This window comes from Hirundo rustica, chromosome 1, assembly GCF_015227805.2.
Source record: "Hirundo rustica isolate bHirRus1 chromosome 1, bHirRus1.pri.v3, whole genome shotgun sequence".
NCBI lineage: Eukaryota > Metazoa > Chordata > Aves > Passeriformes > Hirundinidae > Hirundo > Hirundo rustica.
In genome coordinates this window covers 47553272-47571505 of record NC_053450.1, presented here as the reverse complement: position 1 = coordinate 47571505, position 18234 = coordinate 47553272, and the positions used below count along the sequence as shown (strand labels likewise).

The window sequence follows — 18234 nt, the reverse complement described above, 5'->3', positions numbered from 1 at the left end:
AGCTATGACTGCTTGAATCTCCATCAGTAAGTTCATAACCTAAACCTCAGTGAGACTTTTGGAGTGTGACCTGACTTCTAATTTTCACCATTCCCTATGGGGGTAGGGGCTGCTCAGGGAAACCTGTGTTGATATTTATCATAATTTATGTACCTCACTATACAGCCATGTGCATTTAAAGGTGTTGACTGCATTTTCTGAATACTTCCAATGTGCATGGCAAAACTTGGTGCACCAGAATTATCTGTGTGAGTAAAAGCTGTAGAAACAGATACTTACCATTCAAGAATAAGTAACTGGTAAAAAAATAAATTATAAATATATAAAAAAGAAAGCTGCATGTTTATAATAGAATAAAAGTATTTGGGAAACATTGCTTTGATTTTAGCCATTGTTCTTGCTAGGCAGAACTGTGGCTTGTATTACTTGAATGAATGTTAAACTCCTGGATGTGCTGATGGATCCTCCTGGCATTCTGTTCTTATGCCTGATGTTGTTAGAATCCAGGTCTGAGCTCCTCAAGAGTTACCCAGAGTTTTGAGCAGATGGTTCTAGGGTTTCGTATTAAAATAGAACTTACTTGTTGAAGTATCTATAAAATTTCCCTAATCAGATATTGTAAAGAATAATTTCCACAGAAGAACACTGCTGGTGCCATTCCCTATTACATGCTCTATGACTTTTCCTGTGGGAATTGTGCTGCAGTTGGAACAATCATCATGCCCTTGTTACATGCTTCAGAGTATAGGAGCCATTTGAAAATAGAAATCTGCTATCTGAATGGTTATAAATAAAGTTTTGTACTGAGCCCTGTACATACAAATTAGGTTGTTCATTTGATAGAGATTCATGATTGCTGTGCTGCTGGCAGCTGTTTCTTTTAAAAAAAATAAATTATTGGATCCCTTGTTTTGGAAGTCAGGCAAACCTGCTTTCATATGAGGGGATTTTCTAAAGCAACACTGTGTACTTGATTCCAGAAGACCATTAGTAGGCTCGCAGGCACTGGACCTGCTAACAATAATATTTTCCAGGAATGTTTATGCCTTGACCCAAAAATAAATGTGCTTTGGGAAAGAGCCAAAATCTGATGTTTTTAATCAGGCTAAACTTCCATTGACACTGTGAACTGTTCAAACAACTTCGTGCATCTATTCCTATTGTTTTTTTCATATTAAAATGTACTTTTTGCATGCTATACCTCCTGTTTTCAAAACAGATAGAGGCACTCTTTCTTTTTGTTTTTCTGATGTGTTATATGGATAGTGAGAATACGGAAGGCTCCAATATTAACAACACAGGATATTTTTCCCAATATCCTGACTTCAGTATGAAATGCCTAGTTGTTACTGCAAATAAGAACCAAGAGTAAGTTTTTGGATTCTTTTATTAATTCTGCTCTATGCTGCTATTGGCACTTGCAGTTGATATATTTTAACAAGAGTGTACTTAACTCTTTTCTTAGATTGTAGTATCTTTGATAAATGGGCGCCCAGGAGCGAACAACTTCACTTATTCCCCTGGTCTTCAAGAATTCACAAGAGCAACAAACATCCGCCTCCGTTTTCTCAGAACTAACACTCTGCTTGGACACTTGATATCCAAAGCTCAGCGGGACCCCACTGTAACTCGTAGAGTAAGTACTGTTGTCCCTGAGATGTAAATACTCAACAATCATACTCAGCATGTTAGGGACCAAAGAATGGTCTGAATGTTTAAAGTCTGCAACATCCTGGCAATGAAATTTGCATTGACCCACCTTGAAATCCCCATATTTTTCTCCAGGTTTGTTTGAGACAAGAGGGTAACTGGGCCAGCATGGATTTATGGAGGGGCAGTAATGATTAATGATTTTGTAACAGACCATTTCCATTCCCTGCTTTCTAATATGGAAGGAAGCTGAGTGCGTCATGCGAGCTATAAGGAGCCAAAGCAAAATTATTCTAAACTACCTTATGCAGAACTGCGGAAATAAATCTCTTCAGCTTTATTTGTCACTACTTTCTGATATTTATTCACAAAAGGTTTTCAGAAAATAGTACCTGAGTTTCTGAAGGAGCAGAAATCAAAGGCCGTACTTGAAAGTTGCTGTCTTTTCACCAATCATTTGAGATGCTGAGGTGTTTTCACTGCCTTTTGGGCTATCCAAGACTTCAAAAGCCAACATTCTACTCCCATTCAGAGGGTAAATGTAAGGAAATACAGGGAACACCACACAGATATTCATATACTTCCAGAGATTTCAGACTTCATATTGTATTGCTATTTTTAACCTTTTCATTTAAAATGAAGCTTTGGTAACAATTGGAGGAAGCCCTGGGGTGAGGCACCGCACAAATGTGTGTGAGCGTTTCTGCACTGGAAAACATAAAGCTATTCCAGTTACTTGACATCACGCCCATCAAGTGCCCTTACTGCCTTAAGTAAATTTTAATACATCTGCTCACAGGCAGATGTAAATGCAGTATGCAGTTTACTTGGCAAGCAGTAAACAGCAGTACAGCTGTTGTGCAAGGAACTTCTGGCCGTGGGGTGTAGGAGAGATGAGTGAAATGTCAAGTGTTTTATTAAATCCCTAAAGGAGAGTACAAATTTTTATTGTAGACACCTTCCAAGTCTAGCAAACCTAATGCTGATATTTCTGACATAGTGCAAGCAAGGAAAGACCTATACGTATTTCTTGTGCTTGTTCCACAGTATTACTACAGTATAAAGGACATCAGCATTGGTGGTCGATGTGTTTGCCATGGCCATGCTGAAGTATGTAATCCAAAGAGTGATGAAAACCAATACCAGTAAGTAAATGGAGCCTTTCATTTATCTGAGAAAAAGAATCTATTGAGTGCTTTCAAATGACCTTTTTTATTATAGAATTATGTAGTTGTAAAGGGTTTTTTTCTCTTTGTATTTTAAAAAAATAGAACCTGCTAATGGTTGGCAAGAAAACGTGTCAAGAGTGATTGTATGTGGCATATAATAATAGAAAGTCTTTACTTTGGTTTTTCATTTTAATTGAAATACAAGTTTGGCAGATTGAATAATTTATTAGAAATACATAGTTCTTTTTGGAAAAAAAGAGTTGGTATAGGATGATATCACCTTCTTATATCAGGAATTAGAAGTCCAACTCAGGAACAGAATCAGTGAACTTCATGAAGATATTGAGCACTGTAACTGAGCTCCTGCAAGATCTAATGGTTTTAGATCATTGCTGTAGTAACGTAAAAACAAACTGAATGGACTATTACCTTTCCCTGTCAAGTTTGTGACCTCCATATTGATTTCACAGGGAGTTAAATCAGGTGTCTTGGCTCACCTGCTACAGGGAAGTGACTGTGACTAATCAGCCTATCTCAAACATATTTTAAAACCTGCTTTAAACCAGCTGTTGCTCTTATCCATGATGGCATTAAAACAAACTTTTATCAGGACAATGCAATATTTTCAGTTGTGTTTTAATGAAGAGTAAGTGGAGGAGATGGGTGCCTCCATTCCAGATATCTGTGCTAGGGAAAAGTAAGTAAGGAAGGAGAGAAATCTGTGAAAATACAATGGTTATACTCAAATGTTTTATTGCTTCTGTGTTATTAGACTACACACATAAGAAAAGAATGTTGTAAGAGAAAGTAAGAATAAGAAATATAAGAAATAAGAAATATAATAGCCTTCTGAATATCCTACTTTCTTAGAAGAAAGCAGGCTCTTCAGCTAAATAAATCAAAAACATTCCTGCATTTCATTGGTGGATAGTGTGCACTATCTTAAAAATTACAAGCTCGAGTTATGATCTTGGTTTATTAAAAACACTGATAAAATTATTGTAAACAAAGCATAGTGGAAAAGTTATGAAGGCATGCATTTAAAGTTAATAAATACTTTGATTACTGTAGGCCAACAAATTGCAGCCTTGGATTGAAGCTTAAACAAGATACATCCTAAACTACTGTATATCAACTTGATATACATATGACATAAATATAATATAAAATAGTTGATAATATATGTATTTATATAATATAAAATAGTTTCATAATCCAGTCTGTTGCATCCAATTATAAAGGTTTTCTGTAAGTAATGTGTTCTAATAAACTCATAATCACATGATTAAAGTAATCAATCTTGAAGAATTTGAGGAAAGTCCTGAAACGTTCTAGTATTACTGACTGACTTCATGTGAGGTTTATGTCCTGTCCTTTTCATATTATGTGGAAGTCTTGGACTGTGGTAAAAAAAAGAAAAAAACAATTATGTTTTATTTAGAAACTTAAAGATTTTAAGCCCAGCTTCTTTAGGAGGCTTTCATTTTTGTAGGTTTCAGTGTGAATGTCAGCATAACACTTGTGGAGAAACCTGTGATCAGTGCTGCCCTGGATATAATCAGAAGCAGTGGCAACCTGCAACAGCTGGGAGCACAAACATATGTGAACGTGAGTAGCCAAAAAGATGGTGGGTTAAAAGAGATGCTGTCAAGAGGGTAGGAATTAGCTGTAGCACATGTGTTCGTGGAACATAACTAGCATGCTTTAACACTTTTTTTTTCTGTATAGAGAAAATGCTTTAATAAAGAATTAAAAATGCAGTAAATATTATTTACGGTCTTCTTTCTTATTAAGCAGTGGAAGTAATAATTTGTGTAAGAACATGACCTGAGAAACATGGAAGACTTTTTCTAGAACATTGGGTGAACATCTCTCCTTAGTCGTAGACTGTGGCTCCCCAAGCAGAGCGGAGGCTGTGAGCATCTTGTACAACTCCAAAATGTTCCTTTCCATCACCCAGTCTCTTGGTTTTCAGATTGCAGAGAGGTTGCTTGAGGCTAACACTGCTTACAGGTGCTTGAGCTGCCCTCCCTTCTCAGGCTGAGAGTTGCCCCTCACTGACCGTGACACAGAGGTGTTCCTGGTGGGGAACCCTGGTGATTCCACGCTTGTACCTCTTCTCATCCTTGTGTTTGGGTGTTTGGAGTACATTAGCCCAACACACTGAGCAGTCAAGCTGGAGAAGCCCATTAATTTCCCTTTCTCCCACTTTCCCTGTGTTTCATTCTTAAAGAAGGTGACAGCATGGACCCTCTTTTGGTGATGGGTTTGTACTGTCACACAAGGGTGTTTTCCATTCCCCTGGGTAGAAACCAGGTGATGATGGGTTTTGGTGATGGGTTTGTACTTCCATTCCCCTAGGTAGAAACCAGGTGGGGTGGTACAGAGCATTGCAATCTCTGTGCACAGCCATTTCCTTTGTGTCTGGCCCAACCTATTTTCCTCGTCTGCCTTTCCTGAGAGTAGCGTAGCCAGTGGGTACAAACCCTTAACAGGAGAACCTTATTTGAAAGCCAAAGAGATGTACCTATATAATTACTCTGAGGAGTAAAGAGATGACTTGTTTAATTAAAACTGCAGTACTAAGATTTGGGAGGGGGGAAGGAGGTTGTGTGTGATTAAAATGTTTGATAGGAGGTAGGCATGTTGGGACACAGTTTTTGAACAATATTTGAAACCTCAATTAAGTCCCCCTCTTTAAAAGGAAAACATTTTTTGCCAGAAAAGAGACAGACAAAGAGCATAAATAATGTCATGTTTTTTGAAGAATGAGTATATAGAAGATCATCTACAAGATTCTGAGCCAAAACCACTTTGTTTCTACCTACTTCAGAAAAAAATATCCTTTTTTGTATGGATTGCTCCTAGCGGTTTGAGATGATGTGTTGAGAGCATTTGCCAGGTGCAGGCCTCTTTAGCTGGCAGCCAGTAGGAAGGAATTAAAACAACCTTATTCAACTTTCCAGAAGCCTGAGGTTCCTTGGGAGAAACTGATTGAAAGAGGTTGGTGGAAGCTTGTAGGGATCAGCCCAACATTTTGTTGTGAGCTTCCCAGTACGTATGGATCAGCAAATGGCCCAAAGTGGTGAAAAGGTGCTTGATGAAGTAGAAGGTGTTTCTTTTCCCCTATGAGTGAAATCAGAGTAAATAATTTCTGTTGCTGTTAGAAGACATAGCTGAGCTGTAGCTCACAGATGGTTTGGCCCTAGAGGCAAGGGAGGTTTTATTTACATTGTAATTATACACATATATATATATATCTTTTTTATATTCTCTTTTTTCCTTTTCTGACTTAATATCTTGAGCCAGCATCTCATTTGTGTAATGTTTTATTTTCTTGAATAATTTTATGAGTAAGAAAACCTAAAGGTCTTCATAGGCTATTACATCCTGACCAGGGAACCCGGTCTTGAACCCTCTCCAGTTCTTGTCAGCAGACCATAAGGGAGCCTGATGGCAGGGCACCTCTTCATCTGTGTGGTTGGCAATTTCTAGGAAAAGGCTTCCTTAGCCACAGCTCTTCAGGTAAAAAGATGTAGAGGGAATGCAGAGAATGATCCAGTTTTCTCTTCTCTTCTCTCTATGATTTTGTAGCAAGACACAGAAAATCAGTTGTCCCTGAGCTGTGCTCGCAGTTATGCCAGGAACTTGGGATAGAGTTTAGAAGAATTATGCTTCCCTCGTCCTGAAGAAGGGGCAGAGCTTCTGTAACCTGTTGCCTTCCAGAATATTGTGTCCCTTGGTCCAGATGAAAAGAGGGTTTCCCTAAACATGAACTAATAGCTTTATCAAGTCATAACTTCAGGAATTTCCTGGGAAGGTAATTTCCTGTAATTAAAAGATCAGTTAGCACCCAGATGCTTGGGAATGCCTGTTTCTGCTACCTGCATTGTTTCAAGAAAATTCTCATTTTCCTCTCCAGTGAAGAAGGAAGATCAGATCAGAAAAACAAAAAAGAGGATATTGGATGAATTTATGGCCCTTTGGTTTATTCTATTTGTTTGTTGTTATGGTTCGTTTCTATTCAGAATTATATTATAGCCAAGTTTGCTGGTATATCTGTACTTAGAGCTGATTGTGAGAGTTCTTTGGTGTAGGTCTTTTTATTTGTGTATATCTTATCTATAATTGATAATTTAAAATAAAGGTTTAGTGCATATAGCATCAGTCCAAATATTTTTGAGACGTGAATAAATAAACATTTTAGCATGTTTTTGATAATTAAAAAAAAAACTGCTGTAGCCATTCTTCTGGAGCTTCCTAGCTCTGCATTTATGCATAACTATATAGTTTGGAGATGGTACAACTGTTGCCTTCTCTGGTAAGACTAGCTGCACGTTTTCTTCATATCCACATTACTGTACTATGTTTCTGGTATGAAAATCCAGTTGTTTGTAAATATGTGCATCTGAGTATACTCCAGCATGCCTGAGTGTATGTACACATTAAAAAAAAAATCTAATCTTGTTTTACACCTCTGGTGGAGGTAAATGCTGGAGATTGCTGAATTCCAGCAATATAAAGAAAGCTGACTTGGAATATTAACTTTTTCAGCCTGCAATTGCCATGGACATGCCACTGATTGCTACTATGATGCTGACGTTGACCAGCGTCGAGAAAGCTTAAACATCCATGGGCATTACGAAGGTGGAGGAGTCTGCATTAACTGCCAGGTAAAAAGATAATTTTTATCAGTTTTAAAAAATGTTCACACCAGTAGTTTTGAGTCTGACCAGTCCAGATAGGCCCATTTCTGTGATGGTGTTACTAGTTGTACTCAAAGTGTGGAAAAAGGTGCGTGAAAATAATTTACCTTGTTCAACACTGCTTTGTAATGTGTAAAAGACACATAAAAATTGTATTTATGCTCAGTCCTCTGTGATCAGAATAAAACTACACAATCAAACTAAACAATTTCATCAGCTATAAAAATTCCCCTTCCTGTTGTTACAAACTCTGCCATTTCCCTGCTTAACAGAAGGAAGTAAAATTAACCAAATAAAATGCCAGCTCAGGCCAGCTTGTTCCTTACTGCAGCAAAACACAGAGGGCTCTCTCTCATCAGCAGAAATAAAGGAGGATCTAGACTATACCGAGATGGAAAGTTAGTGATACTGGGAAAGCCCAGAATCATAGACGAGCCCTCTGAAATCCTTTTGAACTAGTGCTCCACTCAAACCAAGGCTAGATGCAAAATTATATCCAGTTGCACTGAGAAACACCCAGTCGAATTCTGCAGATTTCTGAGGATGCACTTTACACACACTCTGGGTAATCTTTAACAGCACTTAATCACACTCCTGTTTGGTAGGAATTCCCCCAGTTGCAGCTTGTTATAATTGGCATTTGGGCTTGTGCTGTGCTTACATGGGAAGAGTTGGTTCTGTCTTTTGTGTAGAAGAAATATTCCTTAGGTAGAGGAATGCAGCCATGAGGCGCCTTTCTCCACCACTCCAACCAAAGTCATTCTCTCAGTTTCCCCTGAAAACTGAGGGGATGAGCTCCATAACTGTCTTAGAGGCTCCACTGGATTGCATCAGAAGTTGTAAATACGGGATCAGAAACTTTACCCCGTGTCTGTCATAAATGGATAGCACATTCTTGGAAAGAACAAGAATTTCTTCCATTCTCATTTTGTTCTAGTCTGGCAATGACTATGAGGAAAGATCAAATAAGGCTGATAAAAATCTAATCTTGGCCTTATCTCTGCTTGTAGTGGGACTGAACTACTTGACCTCCTGAGATCCCTTACAACCTGAGTCATTTATTGGTTCAGTGATCTCATGGTTAAATAAATCCAGACTTACATGGAAGTCTGTATTCCTTTTGTTGTCAAGTCATGTGATGTATGACAAGCGGCTGACCAGAATTTTACATTACAGGAAAATTATCATCACTTCTATGTTTCTGTGAAACCTATGTGTCATGATTTATGTATTACCATGTTGTACATTTTAAAATACAGCTGTATTTAAGCAACAAAAAAGGCAAATATCCAGTATAGCGTATGTCCATATTTCCATATTCTTGCCACAATATAATCAGAAATTGTCCAAAACGCAGTCAGAAGAGAGCAGCGTTATTTTTACTAACATGAGTAGAAGAAAGGTTCTTTGTCTTCTGATTGACGATTCTGTGCAGAACTTTATTCATGCAGTCTACTAAGATTTACCACGTTGGTCCTTTCTTTCAGCTCTTTGTTCATGAAAGAACATTTCTTTGAATACTGCTTCAAAGATAGAAAGTATCAAAATTAGTCTAAATCGATAAATCCTAGTTATATGACTGATATGAATTATTTGTAATTAATTTTGTGGAAGTTGAGTTGGATTAAATGAGTGTACCATAAATCCAATTATAGCTCTTTTAATTTTTTGTTTGGTTTGATTTGGGTTTTTTTGTATTTTTGGCTTTGGTTTCATTGATAAAGTGCATGAATTTCAGTTTACTTTTTCTGTTTGTGTCAGGGGAAAGAAAAGTTTTAGGAATGGATGCCCGAATGAAGAAGTGATATGACTGAAGAGTTGCATGCAAAGATAGAGTTTCTTTAGAGTATGATGACAAAGGAGCTCTGGAAATCATGCAGTCCTACTCAAGAGTAGGTCTAATTAGATCAGGTTGCTCAGGAACTTGTTCCTCCAAGCTTTGAACACCTCCAAAGATGTCACAACCACTCACGGCAACTTGTTTCAGTGTTTGACTGCCTGCGTGACAAATATTGTCCCTAATATCTAATTGAAATTTTCCATGTTCCAATCTATGCCTGTTGCCTCTCATCCATTTGCTGTGCACCTCTGATAGGAGTCTGGGTCCATGCCCTCTGTATTCTCTCTGCAATTCACTCCTCTCTTCTTAATGCTGAAGAAACCAAACCATCTCAGCCTCTTCTTGGATGTCATGTGCTTCTGCGTGGGTCTGCCCACAGCACCTATCGTCATATCACAGAAGTCCATGAGGTTGATTTGGGAATATTTTGCCCTGGGTAAACTATGCTGGATATGCCCCATTACCTTCCAGTCCTTTGTGTGCTCTAAATTTGTTCATTGAACCTCCTTCCCCACTCAGCAATGGGCCCCTACCCTCATTAGCTTTCCTTTTGCTGCTCCTCTACTCGTGGAATCTTTCTTTTTGCACTTCATCTTCCTTGCTCGTTTTAACTCTGCTAAGCTTTGGCTTTCCCACTATTGCATATTTGGGCAGTGTCTTTGTATTGCCATCAAGTAGCCTCTCCGTGCTTCTACTTTCCGTGCACTTTCTTTTTGAGTTTGAGATCTGTCAGGAACTCATGTTTATTTTTGCTGGCCTTATGTCATGCTGGCTTGTTGGAAAAAATGGTTCTAGCTCTAAGGAGGCTGTCCATGAGAATCAACTGTCTCTCTTGGTCCCCTTTCCCAGGGATCTTGTCAAGCAGCTCTCTGAGCAAGAACAAATCTGTTTTTCAGAAGCCCAGAATTGTAATTCTGCTATTTGTCTTTGCTTCATACATTTCTTTCATACATTCAAAATGACTTCTGGATTACTTTCACCCTGCTGCATTGTCCTTCTGGCATCTTCCCGTAGCTCTCTTTGGGCTGAGGCCACTGATGAGCTTCTGGAGTGAGCTCCAGTAGCCACTGAAGAACATGCAGAGTCCTGAGTGCCCTGCTCATGAACTGCTCACCAGCCCATCCAGGAAATGCTGTGTCCCTGCTCAGCCCTGAATTGCAACACTCCCTAAGGAGGAACTAAACAGGGGGAAATGTTTTGGTTGCTCCAGGGCAGAGCTTCCTGCTCTGGCTCCCTGGCTCTCGTATCTCTGAGCTCGTCAGGGTGCCTCATGACCATGATTTACTCAACTTGTACTTGCCATCACTGCTGTGGTTCAAATTACATAGGATTTTTTTTTGTCTTTTGGTGTGCATAAACCACATATTTATAGAGACATACACCTTTCTAGTGGAAAATATATTTTTTGCTGGCTGGACTGTTCAGTTTTTGGTTTCTTTTCATATTGCTGATCTTAGATACAAGGTATTCAGAAAATTAACATATAGTATAAGAAAAAAATTCATACTGCAGTCTCTTCAGTAATATATGCATGGTGGTAAGAAAGTAGCCTAAAAAGAGATATTTTATGATATAAGGAGGTATTTTTCCAAAGATTTTTTATTTTTAATGGGAGGAGGGGTTTATAGTGGCATTAAAGAAAGAATTCAGCTGCTTTATGTGAGAATACCACGGTTCAGAACCCTGTAGAGAACAGGTGGTTAAAGAACACCACATGATGATTGATTCTTTATTGCAGCCATATTACATTTTTTTCCCTACTTAGTTGTATACAGAAACAGTGTAAAGGATGTTATTGTTTCTTAATTCTTCCAAGTTCCTCTCTTTATCTTGTATTATCCTTTTGTTTTATTTTGCACAGCATAACACAGCTGGGATTAACTGTGAGAAGTGTGCAAAAGGTTACTATCGTCCTTACGGTGTTCCAGTGAGAGCTCCTGATGGTTGCATACGTGAGTCCTTCTATAGTATCTTCTCCAGGTGGCTTGAGGGGTTTGGGCTAAAATCAAGACATAGGACGCATCTTTTCGGGAGGAAGAAATGAAAGAGTGGGCAAAAGATGTTGGAGAACAGCTACAAATGAATTTCTGTGTTGCTTTAAACCTTTTAAATTATATTCTTCTCAACTTATGTGTCATAGGAGCATATTCAGAACAGCAGAAAGATAGATAATAGGCCATAAAAGGGTACGGAGGAGATAGGATCATGGAAACCTGGGATGCTGCTACACACCCCACAGTAAGGAGGATCTCAGGACCCCTAGGAAGCCATTCTCATCCCCTATTCTCATGATCTTGTTTCTCTTAGCTCTCTGATGTACATGTGAACTATCCTTTGACCCTTGGTGTCTTGAAAATTTTATTCTATAACTCAAGAGGTCACAAGGATCACTACTCTGATCTTACACAATCTGGGCCCATCGACTAATAAGTGATGCAATAGGATAATTATGAATAGAACATTTGAAAAAGAGCTGAGTATAGGTAAGAGGAAAGTGTTGGATTATAAACAGGCTGAAGGAGCCTTGTGACAGGTAGGAGGTAACTACAGTTATGTTGTGTTTGGGGATTGGAAGGAGTGGGAAGTCAGGAGAGCTGTGGTCGTAGTGTTGCGTGTAGTGTGTAAATGAAAGTGAATAGTGTGGTGCTTAGCCTAGACCATGGAGAGAGATGAGTGGTTGCCACAGAAAAATTGCTGCAGAGCTGTGGAGGAACAACGTGCAGCTTTTGGAATTAAAAACTCCTAAACTCTCTAAGAAACTAACATGGGTTTTGCTTTTAAGGGATGTATTGGTGTAAGTACATGGAAAGTGTTAATTCGTTAAATAAGGAGTCATTCACATCTGCATGTTTGTTGTTACAGTGCCATTGTGCACTGCTGTAAAAGGCAAATGGATTGTTTTCCAAGGAGTGCCTAATTGCTGGTACTTTTGCTTAGCCTGCAGTTGTAACTTGGAGCATGCAGATGGCTGTGAGGAAGGGTCTGGCCGCTGCTTCTGTAAGCAGAATTTCCAGGGGGACCACTGTGAACGCTGTGCTGATGGATTCTATGGTTATCCATTTTGTGTCTGTAAGTATACAAGTAAAATTGCCTCTTTTTCTGTGTTTCAAATGTGCATCAAAGAATTAATGGCCTTCATTGCTCTCAACTTGCTTAAAAAACATCTGGCATTTCAGCTTCACATGTTTATGCGTTCTGATAAATCAGTTGTTACAATACTGAGACAGGTGGGTTTATTTAACAAAATTATAGTGACTTGAAAAACAGAGATTGTGCTGCATTCTCACAGCTCTGAAATCATTTGAGACATCAAGTTTACAGCCCATCCTCAGTGAGTTGTGAACTCCAGTCCTAAAGCCCTGAACAAATTGTTTAAGCATGTGTCAGGATTTTCAGGGATAAAGACCACCTGCACAGAGAATATCACTGTAATGACAGAGAGGGGAGAAAATGGGTATGTGTTCTCCTTGACACCTCCTAGGACTTGAAACTTGCATCTCTGATAAACAATACTTTTCCCATAAAGTATTACGTATAAAATCACTGAGTGGAAAATGTAGCATCGGGATTGCTGCATAAAAGTTTCTGACTCCATGAAAAGATTGCAGAATTGCATCAGTGGGATGTTTTGTGCCTTCAGGAAAAAGATGTGTGTTTCTGACAGCTGATAAAAAACAAGTGTCAATCTTGGACAAGATCTGAGGTACCTCTCCAGAAGAGAGGTACCGCAATGAAACCCAAGAAGAGGGAAAACAATGCAAAACAAAGTGTGTGTGTGTGGGGGTGGGGAACCTATGAAAATTGAATGTTGTTTGAATTAAATGGCTGTGGTAGAATGTTATCTGTACACTGCATTCTAGATTATCACATCATAGATCTTGATTGAAGTCTGACATTTTAAAATTAGTGCAGCTCAGGTAGACATTGATCTAAGTCCCACTGATGTTTGTAGCTCATTGACTTTGGATCCCATCTCAATGCAAGAATGTTTAAGAATGGGAAAGATGATCCACCACTCTGGAGGACTCTCAAATAAAAGCTCCTAAGATGTACATGTCATAAATTATGGCAGTTCATGTAGCAGGTGGTAATGCCACATAGAAGAAGATGGACCTTCAGCTTGAAGCAGGAAATGTGAAATAAATACAAAGATCCTTAGATAACTCTCACAGTGCTGTCTAGTGTAAGAAAGCTTTCTGCACAAAAGGATAAGGAGCAGGAAAGCAACCTGGTGGCATTTCCAAATGGTGTCTGACCTTTCATACTGCTTTTCTGAGAAGGGAACTTTGTATCTGATTGGGAATCAAAAGTGCCCTGTCTCTTACCTCTCTCCTAAGAAAACTGAAGAAAACTAAGCTGAAGTTGGTTACTAGAGTCATAGGAATATCATGCTCTCTGTATTGATGGTAGATGACTTCATTGTTTGTCATGATTTTTAATGAAATTAATGTTTGGGTTTTTTTCAAATGCTCCTTGTTTCTTCTTTTGTTTTAAAGATACTCCTGTATATACTACTTCTTCAATTCCAAGAGATGCTGTGGCTGGTGACATAATAGGCAAGTTCTTGGTGGTATTTCCCCATTTCACTGTTTTTCCCCATGCCTGCTCTTTTATAGAGTCATAGAATCAGTAAGTTGATTTTTAGGTAGTAATTTTGCCTCTGTTGGTGTTTATCTTTCAAGAGAACCTTTGTTCTTCCCAGAAGTTCATCATATTGTCATATTTATACCAAACAGTTTAGTGGGCTACTCCAGAAAGAGTTATGGATCAAAATAACTTCGGCCAGCCTCTGGCAAACATCTGCAGGGGGGGCTGACCATCTTGTTTGGTGCACTTAAGAACAAATCCATCAAGACTTTCTGACATGTACAACTTTCCAACATGACAGCCACTGTTTTGTGCTGTAAATCTCTTTTTTGAGGCTAACTGGCCTCTGCCTGTGGACTGTCTTCTCTCACCTGGCAAATTGTATGTTGCCCTTGGCTGTGAAGGACTTTGATTTTTAAGAAAACTGTATTTCTTGTTTAGCCCACTGCAAAGCTGCCTGAAACCCATACAATGATTCCCTTGGTGGGCTTATATTTTTTAGCCTATATTATCATACTGTGCAATAGAGACAGCATCACAGCTAACACCTCATCACTTGCCTACTTAGAACGCACTTCACCTTCGTATAGCATCCAGAATAATCGCCCTGGTAGGTCTCTGGGTATGCTCTGTTGCATATCCCCTTCTCTCACAAACTTTTAAAAGGAAGAAGAAAAAAACTCCAAAGGAAAGTGAATAAATATAACAGAAGAAAACAGATTCTGAGCTCTTTACACTTTCAATGAGCAGCATCTGAATTTGAAGGCCTAAGAAAGGCAGCTGCCTCTAAGTGGAAGTTTCAGTAGAAGTTGTAAATTTGTGCTGTCTGACTAAGCACAATTACGGATTGTGGCTTTTTGAATGAGATTTTGCATAGGCTCATACAAATAGGGTATCTTTGTTCAAGGGTAATATTTATGAAGTACTGATCAATTTTTCTCTGCAAAATGACAAGGAATTCTGGGACTATATGCACTAAATTTGATTTTTTTTCTTTTCCTTTCCTGTTATAACCAGAAGGAGGCTGCAAACCAGGGTATTTTGGCCCCCAGTGTCTACGTAAGTGACGTCGTTTCTTTGCCACTTGGAGCCTGTGCTCCAGGATAAATGCCAACCTTTGGCTTCCAAGGGAAATAAGAACTTTAAGTTCATAATACTACAAATGTTTTCTTTGCAAATGTGCTCTTCAGCGTGCCAGTGCCACGGTGCAGGAGTGCTGGGCAGTGACTGCGATGGAAGTACCGGGCAGTGCAGATGTCGAACTGGATTTGGGGGTTTTTCCTGTGATGCCTGTGCAGCTGGCTATTTTCAGTACCCCTTCTGCCACGGTAAGCCAAACACTCCCTTTTGGCAAGCATATCCAAAACATGAAATCCCCAAATTTTGTATTGAAGGATGAATTTATTTTGCCATGGAGATGTATTCATAACAGGCTTTCCCAAAACTCACACAAGTCAAAGAAGAATAATGTGGTGAGGGGAGATTTTGACCTAAAAATGCCCCTGTTTCCTTGGTTGCTGTCTGCTGTTTGATGCAGCTGCCAGACTCTAGTTTGTGTTTGGATTTAGTAACATTGTTTAAACTTAGAATAACTTTGGAAATATTTCTGTTACTTATCCTTGGGGTTTTGTAAAAAAGTTGTGTTTAATATGAGTTTGCAACCTCACTTTGATGCACGATGCTACCCCATCTAATCGATACTAGAAAACTAACTGGATTTGAACTTTAATAGCTGTCTCTGTACTGTCTTTTTAGGCAATTTATTGACCACTCCCACGTGAGATTGTAAATCTAAACCATAAATTGTTTCACTTCACTCCCAGAAGCAATGGAACTACTTTCAGTAGTTGGCAAACCACTTGGGATTGATAAATCAGACTCTCAGTGGGGCCAGGCCAAGTGTAGTGCTTTGACTCCAATAATTGAACTTTGAGCCAGTTTCAATGCTCTTTCATTAACATTTTCCTTGTTCCTGAATTGTTACGGATGTGAGCAATCAATAAAAGCTGTTATAAATCTGTATGAATCTGATGGGAAAATTGTCCTGTTGAGCAGGAGTTGCTTTTACTGCTCTTTCTTAAAAAAGTATTTTTGTTTCAAGAAAGATAAGAGAGCCTGTGCAGAGGCTGCCTCTGAAATACCTTTTCTCTTTGGCAGTGTGCGAATGTAACTTGATGGGTACACTGCCCGAAGTCTGCGATTTTCTTGGGAGGTGTCTTTGTCGCTCAGGGGTCGCTGGACTTCAGTGTGAGAGCTGCCAGCCTGGCCACCACTCGTTCCCTGCCTGTCAAGGTAAGGCTGCTGATTGCATGTACAGCACCAAACAGGGCCCTGAAAAGGCAGACAGCAGTGCTTTCCAGGCCAGCAGCCAAAGCAATGTTCACAGCAGCAAATGGCAACTCACTCTTGTGCTCTACAGTGAAATTTTCATGTATTTTGATCCTCCAATTTCAGGCCTTTTTTTCCCTCATGGTCAGACTGTTTGATGTACTCTCAGTCAGCACAGCTGCCTTACTAATAACCAAAGCATTTGAGAGCTGTTCTCACGTGGAGGCCCACAGCAACAGGGCGCACTTGACTGCTGAGGAGGCAGCATAGCAGAACTGCGCAGCACTGGTCTGCTTTTGCAGAGAGCCTTTGGTACCTTGTTTGGTACCTTGTAAAACGTGTGTTCTGCAAATGTGAAAATCTGAAACTCTCATTTTGCCATTCATGTTGGTTTCTCATTCTTTTTAAGATCATCTGGCAGGAACCTACCCAACCTGTGTCCACGTAGGTGTGAAACATGAAAGATCTCAGTGGAGTTTCCCACCGAGGATTAGCCTGCTTTTTTGCAAGACAAGGAAATTAGTGGAATATAACTTTTGAGTACCATAATGGTCTTGTGTGTGTACAAGGACTCCCATCAAGTCCTACTTGGCCCTAGGTTTTGTCTGCCTTTAAAGTGAATGAGAAAGGGGGCTCTTAATCCTTAGTGATTTTTCCATTGAGAAAGAATATAGAATATTGCAGAGTTCTGGTATGTGTTTTCCTGTACTGATTAACAAGATTTACGTATAACATTATGTTATTTGTGGCTGTTGGTAACGTCAGTCTTCTTCATTTGGGCTTGTACAGTTCTTTATCTCCTGTAAAGGGACAGCAGAATTCTTTATGCCCTCATGCCCTGGCTTCAGCTGGGGTAGAATTAATTTTATTCCTAGTACTGTGTGCAATGCTGCGTTTTATCTTTTTCCCAAATTCTTCCCCTCGTCCCATGGGTGGGGTGTGAGTGGCTCTGTGTACCTGTTTGCCAGCTGGGGTTAAACTGTGGCACCTTGCAAAGACAGACTGTGTTGTGTTACCAAACACAATGGGTGGAATAACAAAACACCACATGATTGTGGGTTTTATGGTCTGGAGTAGATGAACATTTTTAATGAAAAACATCAGATCAGGATTCTGCATTGGTACACACTGTTCAGTGGTTTTAAAATAACCTTTTTTTTTTTCCTAGAACAAAATCAAGTAGCAATCTTAAAGCAAATCAAGCAATTCAGCTATTGAATATGTTTGATCTTTGAACACCAAAAGCTGAAAAGAGACATAAAAGCTTAAGAGAGCATGCAAAAACAAATTGTAAAAGACAGACAAAAACAGTTGAAAACACAGTCAGTGGGATTACTCAGAATTGCTGCAGTTCACAGTTTGTTCAGTTAAAATGAGCTGCCATGGGTTTAAACATAAATTAACACAGCATGCTGCGAGCTGTGGGGGAAAGTGAGCAGCCCAGCCTGCTATTCCTGTAAGGAATTGTCATCTTCAAAAGGGAGACAGATCTATATTTTTTGTGCTGCTGTGACTAGAACAAATCTCTCTGGTCTTGACTTGTTGAACTCAATAGAAACTTTATTCAAATAAAGTGATATCAAAACAAAGCCTTTAAACAAAACACTAATACTAAAATCAGTAGAGAATGCAGTATAATAGTCAAATGATGGGGGACTCTAGTCTAGGTGTTGTTCTTGGAAGCTTCAGTGTTTGTATGTCTCTTATGCTGACTTCCTAGCAAGCCCTTTGTCTTTCCAAACATCTTTAAAGTAAACATGGCAAAGTCAGATGTCTTTGACTGCAGCAGAAAGAGGAACCAAAAGGGGGAACCAGAAACATGAACATGTAACAGGAAGACAGCGTTAGCTTTACATTTCTGTCAGTCAGCCATTTCTGCCAGTCATAGCATCCAAGTGGTTAACTACAGCCCTTCATCTTGTACCTGGGACAGCTGGGATGCCCAAATGGGGTC

The 18234-nt window shown here is 39.3% G+C and overlaps 1 protein-coding gene across 4 annotated transcripts in view; it reads left to right on the top strand.

The window, feature by feature from the left end:
- The window catches only part of LAMA3 (laminin subunit alpha 3), a 100627-nt gene that overhangs the window by 11456 nt on the left and 70937 nt on the right, over positions 1-18234 (top strand). For all 4 annotated transcript variants that reach the window (XM_040074879.1, XM_040074868.1, XM_040074856.1 and 1 more), the window contains exons 4-13: positions 1466-1636; positions 2698-2795; positions 4312-4427; positions 7374-7492; positions 11227-11317; positions 12303-12434; positions 13862-13921; positions 14970-15011; positions 15143-15280; positions 16110-16244. In XM_040074879.1, the coding sequence (XP_039930813.1) occupies positions 1466-1636; positions 2698-2795; positions 4312-4427; positions 7374-7492; positions 11227-11317; positions 12303-12434; positions 13862-13921; positions 14970-15011; positions 15143-15280; positions 16110-16244 (1102 nt within the window). The remainder of the gene's footprint in view (positions 1-1465; positions 1637-2697; positions 2796-4311; positions 4428-7373; positions 7493-11226; positions 11318-12302; positions 12435-13861; positions 13922-14969; positions 15012-15142; positions 15281-16109; positions 16245-18234) is intronic.